The 17,335-nt window shown below is 41.9% G+C and overlaps 1 protein-coding gene across 1 annotated transcript in view; it reads right to left on the reverse strand.

The window, feature by feature from the left end:
* Positions 1-1,072: 1,072 nt before the first annotated feature.
* The window catches only part of EIF5B (eukaryotic translation initiation factor 5B), a 27,572-nt gene continuing 11,309 nt past the window's right edge, over positions 1,073-17,335 (reverse strand). The window contains exons 10-24 of the mRNA XM_015422537.1: positions 16,586-16,881; positions 15,768-15,875; positions 15,408-15,518; positions 14,345-14,412; positions 13,820-13,961; positions 11,911-12,042; positions 10,668-10,850; positions 10,405-10,566; positions 7,741-7,872; positions 6,164-6,295; positions 5,979-6,055; positions 5,713-5,877; positions 4,426-4,564; positions 2,685-2,846; positions 1,073-1,813 (exon numbers count right to left, since the gene is read on the reverse strand). Of these exons, the coding sequence (XP_015278023.1) occupies positions 1,706-1,813; positions 2,685-2,846; positions 4,426-4,564; positions 5,713-5,877; positions 5,979-6,055; positions 6,164-6,295; positions 7,741-7,872; positions 10,405-10,566; positions 10,668-10,850; positions 11,911-12,042; positions 13,820-13,961; positions 14,345-14,412; positions 15,408-15,518; positions 15,768-15,875; positions 16,586-16,881 (2,117 nt within the window). The 3' untranslated portion in view covers positions 1,073-1,705. The remainder of the gene's footprint in view (positions 1,814-2,684; positions 2,847-4,425; positions 4,565-5,712; positions 5,878-5,978; positions 6,056-6,163; positions 6,296-7,740; positions 7,873-10,404; positions 10,567-10,667; positions 10,851-11,910; positions 12,043-13,819; positions 13,962-14,344; positions 14,413-15,407; positions 15,519-15,767; positions 15,876-16,585; positions 16,882-17,335) is intronic.

The following is a 17,335-nucleotide window of genomic DNA, read 5'->3' on the forward strand; positions in this document are numbered from 1 at the left end:
AGAAATAGCCTTAGAAGCCACCACAAAGTATTAAAAGGGGAAATGGTAGTTTTAAATACTCCTTAATCCCATCTGTACTATCACAAGGAATGTATGCATACTAGCAACCTGTTTATGCATGCCCTTGACCACAGCAAAGGAATTTTTGCAATATGGATGGGATTATGATGGAGTGAAGGCAATGCTCCCCCCTCCTCTGTGATTACACACAAGCAAAGAAATGACAATTTGGCAGCAACATTTGGCATCATAACTAACCTCAATTCTCCTTTTAAAGCCCAGTAAGATTACTGAAAGCGGAGAAGAAACAATTTCCAGCGAGTAGGAAATTGCTGTAAGTGTATTACCATCATTCACTGACACACACACACCCCAAGTGCAGGAACAGACGCCCTTTTGTTTTTCAATTAACCGTTGGAGTAGACACAAAGATCATACTACAGATACTTCAGTAATCGGAACATTGCAGCTACAAACTTCCATGAGTCCCCACGTTAAACATTATGCCACACGAAAGCTCATTAATGAGCAGTTAAGAAATTAGCCAGCTATAGAATTATCTCAACAACTTCTGTATCCCTCGCAGAATCCAGCTTTCCATGGTGCAGGAACAATGTGATGCTGTTCCCCCTGGTCTAACGGCTGCTGGAGAGAATGTCTCAATGCAGCAGCATGACTGGTAGCCCTGTTGTCAGGTGCACTGGCAGGCTGTTAGATGTGCCGGGATGTCGCACTGGTACCAAGGTCTCTCTGAGAGTTTTGCTGAGCTTGTTGTAACTAATTGTGCTTCTGGCTGTGTATACGATCCTGCCTGAAGTACACCATGACATCAGCCACATTTCCATCTAGTAGAACAGGGCTGGACAACAGCAGCACTTAGCTAACTTGTATGAGTTAACGTCACAGGGCCCACATTATTTACACATTGCACTGATCACATCTAGCTGATTGATGTTATGTCCCATACCAGGCATTTGTATTCATAAGTTCAGATCCCACAGATGTTAGCCAAGTATGTTCATGTAATGTCTCCTTTATACCAAATTACATATAAAAATAGAATAATGTCCATTTCTTTTATTTGCAGCTCAGTGTTTATGATTACAGGTTTGTAAACTGTACAAGCAATAAAAGGCAGCCGACTATGCCTTACATCATTGTTGCACACAAAGCAAATACAGATACCCCTATTACCTAATTCATCTATCTTTAAAAAAATTCCTATAGGCACAAAGCAGAAGAATGATGAAAAATCAAGGTGGGGAGAAAAACAAAGAGGTATGCATAAATAAACATTTCTTACATCAAAGTCCAAGAATCACAAAGTCTGCAGGAGTTTGGTAAATCAAAAACTGCAGTACTGATCTTACTGGTATAAAAGTGAAAGCTTTGAGTTTTGTATTAAAAAATTTAATTTTTTTATTTGGGAGGGACATGAGTTGGGGAGGGCAAACTTTAAAACAGCAGCCAGTATAAAGGGAAGGACAATGGGGGAGAAGGTGCACAGGCACATTGGAACCACAGGGACATGTAAATTGACCACTGTCAAACCAGTGTAAGTTACTTGGTTTCTCATGGAAAACATTTTATCCACATATTTTCCCCAGATGTTAATTAAATCCAACAGCATGTTCATTATAGGCTGTTGGTGATGTTTGTAACAGGAAGTGTGGGTTTGCACGGCCTGCCCATTGCTTCACAGAACTCAGATGATCTCAAATACTTTCTTTAGCTCTACAATAAGCTGCCAGTCAGACTTCTGCATTTCATCTCTGAACCAATCCTTCAGAGCATCAATGGACTGACGACTGATCTGTAGAAAGAACATACTGAGTTAGAAACACCAAAGGTAGAAGATACACAGTATTCAGACAAATGAGCCATTTCATTTTTGAGAATGTGCAGTGCCGGATTTACGCATAAGCTAAATAAGTTACAGCTTAGGGCCTCGCAATCTGCTGGGGCCTCAAATAAAAACACAATATAAAAAATGATTTCAAATATTAAAAAGGCATATATATTTTAAATTTTTCTGAGACCAGCTGATGTAATTTAAAACAGTAGGGGGCCTCTGGGTTTTGTATAGCTTAGGGCCTCAGCAAGTCTAAATCCGGCCCTGAGCATGTGTGTCACTCAACAAATCAAAAATGTAACTGACTAGCAGCATGTTAAAACGGTACAGAGTTCAGCAAACCAGTACTACTCATTTCTACTTGGAAGGTACACTTTTAACATACTGTTAGGACTGGTTAGGATATAACACAGGCAAAGTTACACACGTAAGCAGCATTGATTTTGTTTGTGTGGGGTTTTTTGCTGTCAAGTCACAGCTGATTTATGGCAATCCTATGGGATTTTCAAGGCAAGAGACATTCAGAGGTGGTCTGCCATGGCCTGCGTCTTGTCCAATACTAACCAGGGCAGACCCTGCTTAGCAGCCAAGATCTAAGGAGACTGACCTAGCCTGGATTATCCATATCAGAGCATGGATTATAAGAAAGAAAGTAGTTTAGAACAGAAATCTGGGTTTGAAGGGGTTCTCTTAGAATGCAGATTTCTCTACAAAGGAAAAAAAAACATTCCATAACAATCCCTGTAGTATGTGCAAAACAAAACAGTTGATCTACATTTAGTATTTATGAAGTACAAATCACAAACCATAACACCCATGGCAAAATACTAACCTTGCTAACAAGGAAATCTGTTGCTTCAAAATGTCGTCCAAACATTTTAGGTGCCTCACCAGGAATAGGTTCTATTTTCACACAGACTTCTTGGCCTTTTTTTGCTACATCCACTTGTTTGTGATTTATTTCGATACTTGTAACTATTCCAATATCAATGAACTGTAACACACACAGGGCACCCGTTTAGAGTATATACTGCTTTTTGTTAATGAAACACCTGCTTACATGACAAGGTTCTGAAGATCAAAGAGAAGAGAGTGGATGGATCTTTCCATTTTATTCCACTGGTACCGGTGCACTCCTCTGGAGCAAGGAATCTTCCACTGACACAAAACACTACTTTCTTGCATTGGCTGAAGGCTTCTTCCACCAGAAGAATGCACCAGTTTCAACAAACAAGATGTTACAATCTAACCCATGGTTTAGAATTTGGTTAGACTTTTAACAGCTTCCCAGTGCAAGATGCTGAACTGCAGGCTGTGGAAGGTCGGTAGATCAGCGGTTCGAGACCCGGGTGCCGCATGATGGAGTGAGCTCCCACCTCTAGTTCCAGCTCCTGCCAACCTAGCAGTTCGAAAGCAAGACATTGCAAGTAGATAAATACGTACCACTTTGGTGGGAAGGTAACAGCGTTCCGTGCGCCTTGGTTTTTAGTCATGCCGGCCACATGACCACGGAAACGTCTTCGGACAGCGCTGGCTCTTCGGCTTTGAAACGGAGATGAGCACCGCAACCCTAGAGTCAGATTCGACTGGCTTTCGAGCAAGGGAACCTTTACCTTTACCTTTATATACAGAACAGGTTCAATGGAAGAGTACCCTCCCTGAGCTCTTACGTTCCTAAGTAATATACAAAGGGTGGTACCCACATGGAAGTAACACACACCAGTTTCCCAAAGGTTAACATGGCTGTGGGGTGGGACTGCAGCACAGGCTCCTTCTGTGAGATCCAATGCCTCTTGTGTTACCTTGTAATACAGGAAGGAGTGCCCCCACAGTGCTAGAGTAAGCACAAGGCCTTGGACTTAATCCAAGGCAGATATGAATAGAGCTAGTTTGTGGAAGCAATTTTTGCCCCCTTTCCTCCTCAGCACACCTTATATCCCCATAAAAAGCCAGAGTTGAGGGACCTTCCAGAACAGTCCTCCATGTGACATGAGGGGGCCCACACCAATCACCATCTTTTGAAGGCAGGGAGAGCTTGCTGCCCCCCCTCCTGCAGAGGCAATAGACCAATTTGGATGGGTCACAGTCAGAGAATAATAGATCCTGCTCATTTCCAAGTAGCTCTGGGAGATTTTGAGAAACAAAAAGAGTCTTCTGGTTTTCAGTTACCACCAGCATCATTACGTTTTTGTAGGACAAGACCAGGACATTCCGAGCTTCATCATTAATCAAGCATTTACATCTCTGTCAAATTTAATACTTAAAGCTACAAGGTTGACTTCTACTCAGAATCAAGGCTAGCATTCAACTATTATACCACTGGGGGCACGATGAAGAAAGGTCGAAAGAGCTGCTTTCACAGCGCAAGCCTCTTGTCCCTGCCTCCTTCACTGCACAAACTGCAGTTTTCACTACTGCAACTCCAAGAACACTCTGCCTATTATTTCCCAGGATGAACAAAAAAGCTAAGTGAACACAGCAAAGATGCTGATACTAGTATACCGCATGGCTTTGATATCTTTGCAGAATAAGAACACCTTGTAACATATCTTTAGGAATTAAAATATACTCACATTTTTACTAGGTACACACATTGGAGTTCCTTGTTTTACCTGACCCGCTTCTATAAGGACTCCCATTACTATGGGATCCCGAGAATTAAAGATAAACTGAGGGAGTATTTTCATCTTGCAAGGGAATACTGCTATGTGCCTAAGGGGAAAATAGCAGAATACTCAATATGTGATTTGATTATCAGTTGTAAAACTAATGTGTTTTCAAATACCTGCATTATTTTAGCTGGATCCAGTTTGTAACAAACAGCAATAGAACTTTCTTCGCATAATGCTGGCTGTTAAACCATTCCCAGCCAACTGAAAATGTCTAGTGGTTGGTAGAGACAACACTAATTACACTCCATGTGCATATATCTACTTCGTAAACTGGCCTTCTGAATTTGTAAAGCAGCTATTCCACCCCATTTTTTACCACATGTGCACTGAATGTGTGATCAGATCTTCCTTAGCACTTGACAGGGCAGGACAATCATTGGGTAAGAGAACCTACTCTAAATTACTCAGGAGTGAGAACTTTCCGTAGTATTCTTCCAATCAAAGGGAAATTTTTACCGTACCAAGTGTGCAAAAGTGTGGCAAAAATTCCCTATTTACACCCACTTTGGCTAGCCATTGTACAACCATCCATTGCCTGCAAGTTCATTTTGCCAGCAGCTCCCAAGGAGCAAAGGAGCTCCACACACACAAGCAGGCCTTGGCAAACATTCTGCTTGCTGGAGTAGGAACTGTAAATCAGAGTGCATCAAATTGCTGCCTATCCCCACTCCACTGATTTCAACAGGATGTGCAACCCCAGCCCAGCCCAACACATGCACAGCCTCTACAGCCAGACCAGGGCAAGTAAACAACAGCCTCATAAGAAATGTGTCAACTTGGTTCTAATCTGTCAGTACTTAAGCACAACTCACTGCAAAAAGATCTCATTTTCCCCTTACACAATATATATCTTGCCCAACAGAAAACTTTCTGAGAAAGCCCCATACTTTGCCACTGCGTAATTCTGATTATAAGAAAAAACTGGATGACTATGGCAGGGAACCAGTCAACCCCAGGTGCACACCCAGTCAACCCCAGGTGCACACCAGAACCTCTTCCATCTCCTAACTGCAATGTATCAAAAGGACTCTGATTTAGGGACACAGATTTGTGGGTAGTGAAAGTTACCGGGGGAGGGCTTTCACACACTAGTGGGTTTGAACAAATTCCTTTATACAATTTCTTGTGCAAATGATTTTCACATACTTTAAGGAAACAAAGACTGAACTCACTTGGAGGCATACTTACTTAAATTCTTCCTGTTTTTGCTTTTTGTAGTCTTGCCTGTATTTTGTGAAGGCATCAAATAAGTGATAGATGATTTCTGCACTAAAGATTCTAACTCCTAAACTATCAGCCATTTCCTGGGCATCTCGTTCAACCCTCACATCAAATGCCAAGATTACAGCATATCTAGAAGATAAAAATAATTTTTGTGACATATGCGAAACAGAGACTAGAAACACCACAACTTGATGGCACAGGCAGCAGCATATCTTTAAAAAGGTACTTACTGAGGATCATGCTCCAACATAACGGATGCCTTCATCACATCTTTTTTATGGACAGGTCCTATGTTAATTCCAGCATACTGTCAGGAGAGGGAAAAGGCAGTCTGTGACTAATGGCTTTTTAATTACAGTAGGATTTCATTAGAAATGCAGCAGTTTAGGGCAGTGACATGGAAAACAGTTCTTACTGGCACTTCTGAGGTCTTCAAAAATTCAAGTAATGCTTCCAAGGAGCCCAGAGTAGATGCCTGGACATAAACACCTTTCTCTTCCAACTTTATGGCATTCAATGTTTGCTTCAATTCATGTATCAATTCATCCTGCAGATATACAAAGGATATATTTCTAGGAGATCTCTCATTCCTGGACCTCTTCAGTGGGACTCAATAGCTCCCAGCACACTATACTCAGCACCTCACAATTATCTGTACAGGCAATTATGTCATTAGTAAGCTTGTGGCAGTTTCTGAGGCAAAGCCGGTCAGACTAAATACTACTTCACTCTGGAAGAGCTTTAGATAGAACCACAAGTCAAGCTGATGAAGGGTGCTTTGACTCGCAAAAGCTTACACCCCAAAAATCTTGCTGGTCTCTAAGATGCTACTGGACTCGAATCTAATTGTTTTACTTGCAGACCAACATGGCTACTCCCTCTGGAAAAAGTCAAGCCATGGCCCAAATTCAGAGCTCTTATTTCTCTCTAGCAGCCATTTTACAAGTACCAATCACCACTGTGATGCAGACAGAAACAGAAACATCTGGGGAACTCCAGGCACATAAGTGAATTCATGCAGCTTTTTAAAAATTTCACCTCAAAGGCTAGAGTTAGTAAAACAGGAGGATTTCAAATATATTTAATATACCTTCGGCACAAAAGATATTAGTCTGTTTACTTCCACCATTTCAACCAAAACAATTTTACCTAAGATGTTTTTCAAAACAGAGGAAAATGATCATGCTAATCTCTTAACAAATAATCTTATTGTGCATATTAAAAGTGGTGAATGCTTATAGGTAGGCTTTCACACACAGAATATCTACATCTCAACACTGATTTTAAGTTTAGACTCAAATATTATACACACACACTACACTTGATCTTAGCCAAAAGGCCGAGAATACTATACAGTTCTGAAGAATGCATAATCAGGATTTTGAGGTATAGTTCTGTAACAAATCTGTAACTTTCCATGCAACACAACTCCCAGGAGCTTAGCCAGAAGATAAGCAATATGCATATACAAATAGCATGAATGCACATCATTCAGACATTGCTATGAAGGTTATTTTGGAACAGTCATTACTTCTAAGACACTTTAAAAGCCAAGCAGGCTACAAACCAAGCGACAGCTCCAAAGCACCACCAGTACAGTGAAGCCGGCAGAGCAGGGAAACCTGTACCTTCTCTCTCCTGATATAGCCTGGAGCCCCCTCCCGAATTCTGAGAACAGAATGAGGGGGCATAGTGGAGATTGGCAGAGTTGCACTACAAGTTACTTTATTTTGATTTGTTTAAAAAAAAAACTACTGGAAGCATAAGACTAAAGTTTTCAACCAGGAAATAAAAGTTTATTTCCTCTGGCAAAGGAGAAGAGTGATGACCGTAAGGTAAGGTGAACAATAATAATTCCTCCTGAAATGTTCTCCACTCCTGACATATTAAACTGTTAATTCTTCATTGTTTCAGCACAATGTAATAATTCACACTGGGAATTTCTGGCTGCTGGTATACTGTCAACCTAAAAGGGCATCTCATGTGCCTTACTTTAAGGACTGGGATTTCATCCTCTTTGTAGGCTACAAGCAGGGGTAAACCAGCCAATGTTTTCTCCAAATCTTTTCCAAGAATTTTTACTCCTTGAGCAGCAATAACTTCTTTATGCTTTTCATACTGGTTCTAAGAAGAGAAAAAAGTCCACAAAGTTATTTTAATAGTTTTCTAAACATTACCTGTCTTTTTTGATATCTTCAGAACTACAGCTAGTAATTCATAGTATCTTATCTCTACCATCCATGACACAAAACTTCAAATACAGCAGACACAACTGAGTTAGAATGGATAGCCAGTATTAGCCAAAGCTGCAGTGCAAGGATCACTGGCTCATTTATTTATTCCAAAAAGTCACTCGAATGTCAGACGCTTCCACAAAAACATCTCTCCTTTATCGTGCTTGTTTTTAGCATACCTTCTATTGCTCCAAAATATTTCAGACCATAGTTGTTTCTTTTCTTTTACCACATGGACATTTTACAGGCATAGAAACTTCATAATCTTCATCATGGTCCCTGTGCAGTCCCACACTTGGGTTTCGGGCACACCCACAAAGCCAACCTCGGAGATCTGGAAGAGCTAGCCTCAGGCAAACTTTTTTGGCAGGCTTTTCTCCTCCGCTCTGGGGAGCAGGCTGCCACTGTCTTCCCATACATCCATGACTGACTCCTGGTGGCTACATCCCGAGAGGACCTTCTGCGAAGCATCACCCACACGCTCCGGCTCCTCGCTGCCCTCGGTCTCTCCGTGAACCTTGCGAAGTCCCACCTCGAGCCAACTCAGACTCTGTCATTCATAAGGGCCGACATCGACACCACCAGACAGTGTGCCTTCCTGCCTCCGGACAGAGCTGCCACGCTTCAATCACTGGTGCGGGACTGTCTTTCCTCCCCGAAACAAACGGCGCTCGCTCTTCAGCATCGTTTGGGGCACATGGTGGCAACAACGTTCGTGCTTCCCTACGCACGTCTGCATATGCACCCACTGCAATTGTGGTTTCTCTGCCATTTTCGTCCAAACATCGATCCTCCTACATTACGGCTTGTGGTCCCTCCTCTGATTCTGAGGTCCCTATGCTGGTGGGTTGACAGCATCAACTTGTCCCTGGGAATGCCTTTTTGCCTCCTATGAGGCTGGATGAGTGACTAAAGTGTGTTATGATTGGATGGTGGCTATACCCTAGGGGGCGGAGTTGACTGCTTTGGGGAGAGGGTTTGTTTGAAAAATAAAAAACTGGAGAGGGGAGTAGGGGTGTGCAAGAAAAAAAATTCGGCCCGATTAGTTTCGGCTGAATTGGGCCAAATCTTATTCGGCCACCAAATGACCCACAAATGCCACTTTTGGCAATCCAAGTGGATTCGGGGGTCATTAGGGGCCCCAAATCACTTTCAGGTGGGGGGGCAAGCCAAGGGAAGGCAGTTTAAACTGCCTTCCCTTCCCTCCATGTGCGGGGATGCATTTAGTTCAGACAAACTGAATGCACATCCCTAGAGGGGAGCTGAGAAGTCTGACTTTTCCGTCATGTGGAAGTTATTAGCCTAAGTGGCAAATGTCACAAATAAGTCTTTGTGACTTGGCCTATTTAGGGAAGGAGGAAGGAAAAAAGAAAAGAAGACCCGCACCTATGTTGCAACCAGGAAGCTAGCAGTCTTTAAGGAAACGGTTGCACTTTTGAACCACACTGAAACTATTAAGCTGCTATACTTCTAAATAAACGATTTCTGTTTAAGTAAAACCAGCCATTTTATTTAGAGTAAAGCATCACAGCCAGCCACATGCACTGACCAGTCTGTCATGCTATCCAACATAATTAAGCCATCCTGTTCTTTGGGTTAAACTAAGCAGGTAGAGGCAAGACCTTCTGGTGGCAGCAAAAATCACTAGGGAACACTAAGGAAATCAAGGAGGCAGCAAAGTACAAGTCATTTCAGAGAGAAGCCATTACAGGAGTTACATACCAAGGGTTACAAGGTGCGGTAAAACATTACACTGATTGATAAGAGTATACTGTCACATCCAGAGCTAAGGGACTGCTCTGGTGTTCTGCAGCACAAAATAATCCCAAATTCTGAACCACAAAGTAGGAGAAATCCATTATATAATCCATAACAAATTATAAAAGCAACACGATATTTGCATAATCACGCACAGTTTGAGACTCTGCTGCTTTTTCAAAAGACCTACTTAAGTGCTGGAGGAGGGGCAAGAAGTACAACACTGTACTCAGTTGCGACCACTAAAGCAAATATATATGAGTGTGTATATGCAAATATACTGTGTCTATATTGCACCATCCCCAAACCAGAGAAACTGCATAAAATATTACAACTGCATGTTCCCAGTCGACACGCTTTATTCTGGATTCAGAGTTTGAGTTTTTCTTATTTTTGCAAGACAGGCAGATGTCAGTAATGGTAGTTAAGTTTGGAAGCTCTTAAAGAGAGAGCAAATAATCATATGAAATAAATAATATTATTGGCTTTCTCAATCAATGGCCTGATTCGGCAGTTGGCAATTTAAGTGAAGAAATAACCCAGTTAACTCTAGACTATTTCCAGAGTAGAGCAGAAGAAGGGTAGTCCACCGGAACTAGTGCTGAAGAACTTTTGGTATCAGATACTTTAAAAGTTAGAATGAATTCTGTATTCTACTCCATACCTTCACTCGCAGCTCTTTCATGGGAGGAGGTAACAAAAGACCTCTTATCTGTGTTACGATGGGACCTTCTACTCCAGGGACTATAATGCAGTCTCCTTCTCTCAGGCGTCCATTAATCAAAATAACATCTATTGTGGTACCCATACCAGGAAGAGCTTTGACCTAAGTGACCAGAGCCAAACACACACATATACAGTTATTTCAATTCAGTTTCTTAGCCAAACAGAATAACAAAGATTTGCTAGACATATATTTCAAATTACCTCCATGACCTGAGCTCTAAGCTCTTCACAGTGCGCTAGTCTCTTACTTAACATGGTTTGTGTCAACTCAACAAGAAGAGCTATTAGGCTTCCCATGCCATCTCCAGTGTGAGCAGAGGTAGGTACCAGAGACACAAATGTGCGGGGATCCTTATTCTCATGGTATAAGGCAGCATTTAATCCCTAAAAGCAAAAACACAATGTAACTGAAAAGAAGGCAGTAGGAAAACTAAATAAAAAAACAGTACTTAATATTCAAAACCGCCATGAGATCAAGTCTTAAACCTAGACAGATTTCAGAATCATTAGAAACCTATAAAGGTTGTACAGTGGACAACATCACCTCAAAGGAGCTACATGTAGTTGCCTTGCTTCCTTCGGGGCTCTCTTCAAAATCCACCTAAAATCCTTTTTAAGCCCCTCCCCCCAACTACAAACTAAACACATATAACCGTGTTTATTCTCATATTCTTGCCTTCTGTTCAAAAAAAAAATTACCAAACATTCAATTGTGAATTTTTCTTGGGCAGGGCACAAGGGGCATTATTTTGCCTTAGTAATGAAAAACTGACATATGCCAGGGAGGGGTCTCCAACATGGTGCCCACTGACACCTTTTCTGGCACCTTCCAAGTGTTTCTAGAAAGTGGGTGGGGCCTTGTGGGGTTCTTACCCAGCAGGGCTTCTGACTCGCCAGTGGAGATCAGATTGGCTGTGCAGATTAAAATAACGTTGTTTCAGTTGGAGCTGCTGCAACAGTGTTGGTTTTATTCTCTCTCACTACTCTTTCCTAGTGTATTTTTAAAATTACCCTCTTCTTTGCACTTGAGCTTCCTATGTGTGTGTAGCTACACGTCCCCTGGCAGCCATTTTGTGATTGGCTCCATCTCCTGAGGCAGCAATTCTGTAATTGCACCCACCAAAACTGTGTCAAAATTTCAAAGGTACCCAGAGTCTCAAAAAGGTTGGGGACCCCTGGTGTACACTGATGGTATCATCATCAAAAGCATTAACCATTAAGCATTAATCTCATTAATCTCCTTAGCCATGCTAACATTTAATGGCCTGAAACACTTAAAAGTTATGAGAACTTGAGTAAAGAAAGCAAGCAAAATACATTACAAGTAAAAAAAAACCTGTGTGCATATCATTAGGTGTTTCAGTATCTATAAGTTTCACAATGAACAAACTTTTTCAAACCCTAACACAGCTAGTATTTACAGCTATTCTGCAGTTCAACTAACCTGCTGTGCAAACTCCACTATGATGGCTTTTGCACGCTCCTCAAATTCATCCCGTGTGTTTTTTTTCTGCTTCTTCAAAGTGGCAGCGACATCCATATCAGGACTTTTTTTCCAGTCATATAACCTATCAATCTGAGGCAGAATTAAAAATAATCATCTCCCTACTAGTACTGAATTATTTAGATGCATCCATTTAATCAACAGTAATTGTAAGCGATAAACCAGAAATTCCAAAGGTAAACAATAACAAACACTTCATACCCTCAAGTAAGTCAGTCCTCCCAGTCTAGAGAGCCATGTCAATTTATTTTCTCTCTCTCTCTCTCTCTCTCTCTCTCTCTCTCTCTCTCTCTCACACACACACACACACACACACACACACACACACACTTATCTATTGTGCATGGAAGAACTCCCCATTCTTTTCAATTTTAAGAAAACGGATCTTTTCTCAAGCAAAGGAATGATAACCTGAATCAAATCTCTCAATTGACATAAAACAATCTGCTGCTAGGATGGGAAATCTTATTCACTGAAGTTCTCATGTCTGGAAACAATTGTCCTTGCATGTTCTAATTACAAGAATGAGAGACAGGAGCTCCCTCCCCTACAATGTCCTTGTCTAGTTTCCAGTTTTGCAGAACTTGTACTGGACAGTCTTACACAGATGTATTACTTCAAGAGTTTGGGATGCTACAGGAAACTGTACTCAGCGCAGTTGCTGCTGGGCATGCGCTGAGGGGAAGGGCGCCCTTCTATTCCTAAAAAGCTAGAAAATTTCCCTATCGGCAGGCCTGCGCATGCACAGACACCCCAATGTGTGCCTGCACAGAAGGCAACTCGACGAACAACAGTTACAGGTAAGTGCAACCCTGTTTTTATCACAGCCATACTGGGGGGGGGGGACTCTGAGGCGGAGAAAGAGTACTTGCCTAAAGTCACTTTTGAATCAAAAACCTCCCACATCACAGACCATTTTTTTAACTAGCTTAGTTAAATTACTTAGACCCCAGTCACACGGGCCGGATATTGCGGTGGGGAGGTGTGGCTGTTTGCCCCAGGGCAAAATAACGTGCGGTTGCGCCAGCAGATGTACCATGGAGGTCCCGTGGAAGGGGGGAGGTGCCGAGCACACCACAATCCTGCGCCGCAGCAAACGGGTGTTTTGTTTTCCGGACAACAAAGTGTGCACATACCCCGTTGGGTGCTTGTGCGCATCCCATAGACAGTTTTTTTAAAACACCTTTATACGAGGGGGCATGGGCGGGCACCAGAACTACCACCGGAAACACGATCAGATGCCCGCCCTTGCCCCGCGGTTACCGGAAACTAGTACCTCCGAGGTACTAGTTTTTAACCGCGCATCTTCAGCGGGAAGCCTCAGGTGAGCCACGGGAGCTCAACGCTTCCCAGATGTGGCGGTGAGATCGCACCCGGAAAATCCGCCTATCCTCCGTCTCTCTAGCGTGCCTAATGCTCCGTGTGACCGCAGCCTTAGTTAAATAACTAGCTTAGTTAACTAAAATTCGAGTAACTAGCTTGCATAACAAGCCCACCTATTTATCCAAATTACTACCCAAAGCATTTGTGTGCGCCACATTAAAATTCAGCCTCTCAAGGGAAAATGAAACAGGACAAGGATACCTTACCTTAAAACTGCAAAAAGAACATTATGTGATACCGTGAACTTTAAAGTAAGATTCACAAAAGTGTGAAGGATGGGAAAATACTTTCTAAAGTTCAAGGTTATTCTACAAAGAAAATTAAAGCAGATATCCTCTACTGTGCTTGAGCATGGATCGTTTGGCAGAAAGAAACCTAAGCACTTGATAGTTCACAGACATAAACACAACACGAACCACCTCCCAAAGCCCTCGATAAGCAATAAGACAGTGGGATATCATCCTACCTTATTGAGTGCAACTACAAAGGGACATTTTTTAGTCTTCAGTAAGTTTATAGACTCAATTGTCTGTGGCTCCAAACCATGCATGATGTCAACTACGAGAATTGCAATGTCACACAGTGAGCTTCCTCGATTTCGAAGATTGCTGTAACATTGGGAAAAAGTTACACTTGACATGTAAAAGTGCAAGAGATGGCCAGAGTGATGTGTTCAAAGGTTTTCAAAGCAGAAGTAATCCTTTCTTAGAAGATTCTATCCAGCAGTAAGTTTTGTGAGGCTAGTACAAACAAAGACAACCCTATGTTGTCGAAGGCTTTCATTGGCTAGAGTTCATTAGCTGTTTTTAGATTTTCCAGGCTGTACGGCCGTGGAAAGACCACGGCCATACAGCCCAGAAAATCTACAACAACTAAAAGATGACAATGTTCACAGCATATTCCCCAAGAAACCTAGATTTATTTATACCTCTGCAGATTTTTAAAAATTATATGGTATAAAAAGGAGACACCAGGTATAAGAGACAGTTACCTGAAAGACTCATGTCCTGGGGTATCAATGATCAGCATTCCTGGAATCTTGACACTGTCTCTGTCAAACTAAGATTGTGAAATATTAGTTGTCTTGACACTTAGGCAAATATTTTGGAAGAGTGCACTATGCTCAGCAGTGACCATTTATTTTCACCTCTAACTTGCCCTCTTAGAAAACTACACAGCAGGACTTACGATACAGCAGCATTTCAAAACAAACAAGCAGGCAAGTGAGACCAGGGTCCAGGCATAAAAATCTGCATTCTTTACCCTTTAATAATGTGATGCTTCCTTTCTTCTAGATCAGAGGTTATCAACATTGGGCTCAGAACCACGATGGAAATACAGGAGGATTAATTCCCATGCACATCTGATCACACTGGACCTTTTCAAGATAATCAATTCATAGGACACCACCACATGATAAACAACAGAGAAGAGCAGATTGGGAAATATACAGCTAGGGTTGCCAACTGCAGGTTATGAAATTCCTGGAGATTTGGGGGTGGAGTCAGGAAAGGATGGAGTATAATGCCACAGAGTCTACCCTCCAACATAGCCATTTTCTTCAGGGGAAGTGATCTCTGTAGTTTGGAGATCAGTTGTCATTCCAGGGGATCTCCAGATCCAAACCTGTCTACAGCCTGCCTGAAGAGCCTGTGGATCTGGAAAGTTCTCACCAGGTATAGATGGATGTACTTGCTCACAAGAATTATTTAGTTTTCCATGAGCATCAGAAGAGCCAGTCTTGCATTTCAGCTCTAGTCTAGAGCATCGTGTGTCCCATCGCAAATATGCGGTGAAGCTTGCTACATCGTGTGTGATGTATTTGAAGCCAATAAAAATATCTATTAGGTACTCATGCTAGTATTAAAAGGAAAGTTCTGTTCTCAGTGGAGGGCAGCAAATTAGACTGCTACAGTCAATGGATCCTAGCTCAAGCCTTCCTGCTGTAAATACAGGTGAGGGAAAACCAGCCTACTGAAAATCAGAGCCACTTAAAACAGCTTGTTTTCTTTTTGGAAAGCACAGATATGATGTTATGAAAAAAGATTACTTACACTCTTTACCATCTTTGATTGTTCATTAATAGCTTCTAGAGGAACATTAGTAGCCCCAATCTGCTGAGTGATACCACCAGCTTCACCATCTTGCACATGGGTATGACGGAGCTATGTGTGAGGGGAAAAGAAGAAATGTAAGGGAGGGAGGGGGAAAGAATAATTAGATGAAACCTTCCAAGCAGCAGGTTTGGAATGCTTTCTTTTATACTCATCAGTTTTGCGCTACATGAACTTTTAGAAGTCTCCAATTACTTATATGCTTTCAATCGAAGCTGAAGGAGGCAGTTCGCTTGTAGGCATTCCATGTTAACAACTATAGAAAGCTGGCAATTTTTTAAACATACATTCTACCCTTACCTTATCTAGGATTTTTGTCTTTCCAGTATCTACATGTCCAAGCACACAAATAACAGGTGCTCTTAACTTCTCAGTATTTATGTTTTTAAGGTTTTCAGCACGACGTTTCTAGGATTAAAAAAAGATACTTAATAACAAATGGAAGTTTTTAAAAGGAAAGTCACTCAGATTTAAGTTCTTTGCCTGAGGAACACTGTTTACTGCCTGTCTCTGGACTCTTCCTTGCCCTTTTCCATATGGCTGATGTGGATGGCAGGATTACTAGGGAATGTCTGATGCCCTACAGGGTGTCTTTTTCTGGTGCACCAAGTTGGGAAAGTGATTACAGAACTGCTCTTAAGTACGGGATGTCTAAGTTCTAGACCAGCCAGTTTTGCTGCTGTTTGGCCTGCTGCTGGGCAACAGGTGAATTTTGTCTTCTGGCCAGCATCCCCCTTACTGAGAACTGAGCCCGTGCCTCCTGTTTGTCACGACTGCCTTGCTGCTGTGAGCTACTGGGAGGGGGGGGATGACCAGATTGCCTTTGTGAAAGTACAGTTGTGCACTCTCTTGTTAATGCTCTAGTGTCTGCATTCCCCTTGCCTGGAAAAAGGCTGGTGCTCGTGTATCTTGGTTTGCAACATACCATAGATTGTCATGACATCTTTTCATTGTCATAACATTCAGCCTAATATTCTTTAATCACCGAATACGCAAAAGTTTCTAACAGGCTTCAGGGGAACATAAAGTTCACCCAGAACAACACCCCCCCCACCCCCCACACAAACTATAATCTAATACAATTTGTTCAGTCTGAATATTAGATGGTGACCACATACCTCAATTCGCCGTTTGGCTCGGTCATAAGAACGTTCTTCTTTAGTGCGGTCGTCATCAGAATCATATTCAGAATCAGAGCTTACTTCTTTGCATATTTTTTTCTCTACCGGTTGTTTCCCAGCAGCCTGAGATTCGGTTTCTTTTTCATCTGAAGTCTTCTCATCTTCATCGTCACTTCCCTCACTTTCCCCATCCTCATACTCTTCACTGTCTTCCTCATCATCCTCATCCTCATCATCTTCATCATCATCTTCTTCATTTGGTTCTTTGACTTCAATATGGACAGTTTTTCTCTCTGCCAACATGAGACAGAGAAGCTGAATGCTACCAGATAGGGTCACAATCTTACATGGCTGTGTATAAATAAAGCACCAGCAACATTGACCTGGGTCCAAATAACTGCACAACTTGCTCAGCACACCTGAAGAACCTCTAGATGTTTCTCTCAAGCAAACGCCAGTCCCCAAATCTTATTTGAAACTGAAGGAAGTTTAAAAAGCAGTTTGTAACACAGCATTGGAGAGATGATGATGATGATAATGATGATGATAATAATGATAATGATAATAATAATAATAATAATAATAATAATAATAATAATCTTTCAATTTATTAATTGCTCAGTCCTGCAGAGCTGCTGGCTCTGAGCGATTTACAGTTACTCAAATACACACGGGACTAACAATGATTCAAAGGGGTAAGGGGAGCGGTGGCACAGGGGGTATATCCCACTGTCTTAACATCCGAAC

Source organism: Gekko japonicus, unplaced genomic scaffold, assembly GCF_001447785.1.
Source record: "Gekko japonicus isolate JY-2015 unplaced genomic scaffold, Gekko_japonicus_V1.1 scaffold1396, whole genome shotgun sequence".
Classification (NCBI taxonomy): domain Eukaryota; kingdom Metazoa; phylum Chordata; class Lepidosauria; order Squamata; family Gekkonidae; genus Gekko; species Gekko japonicus.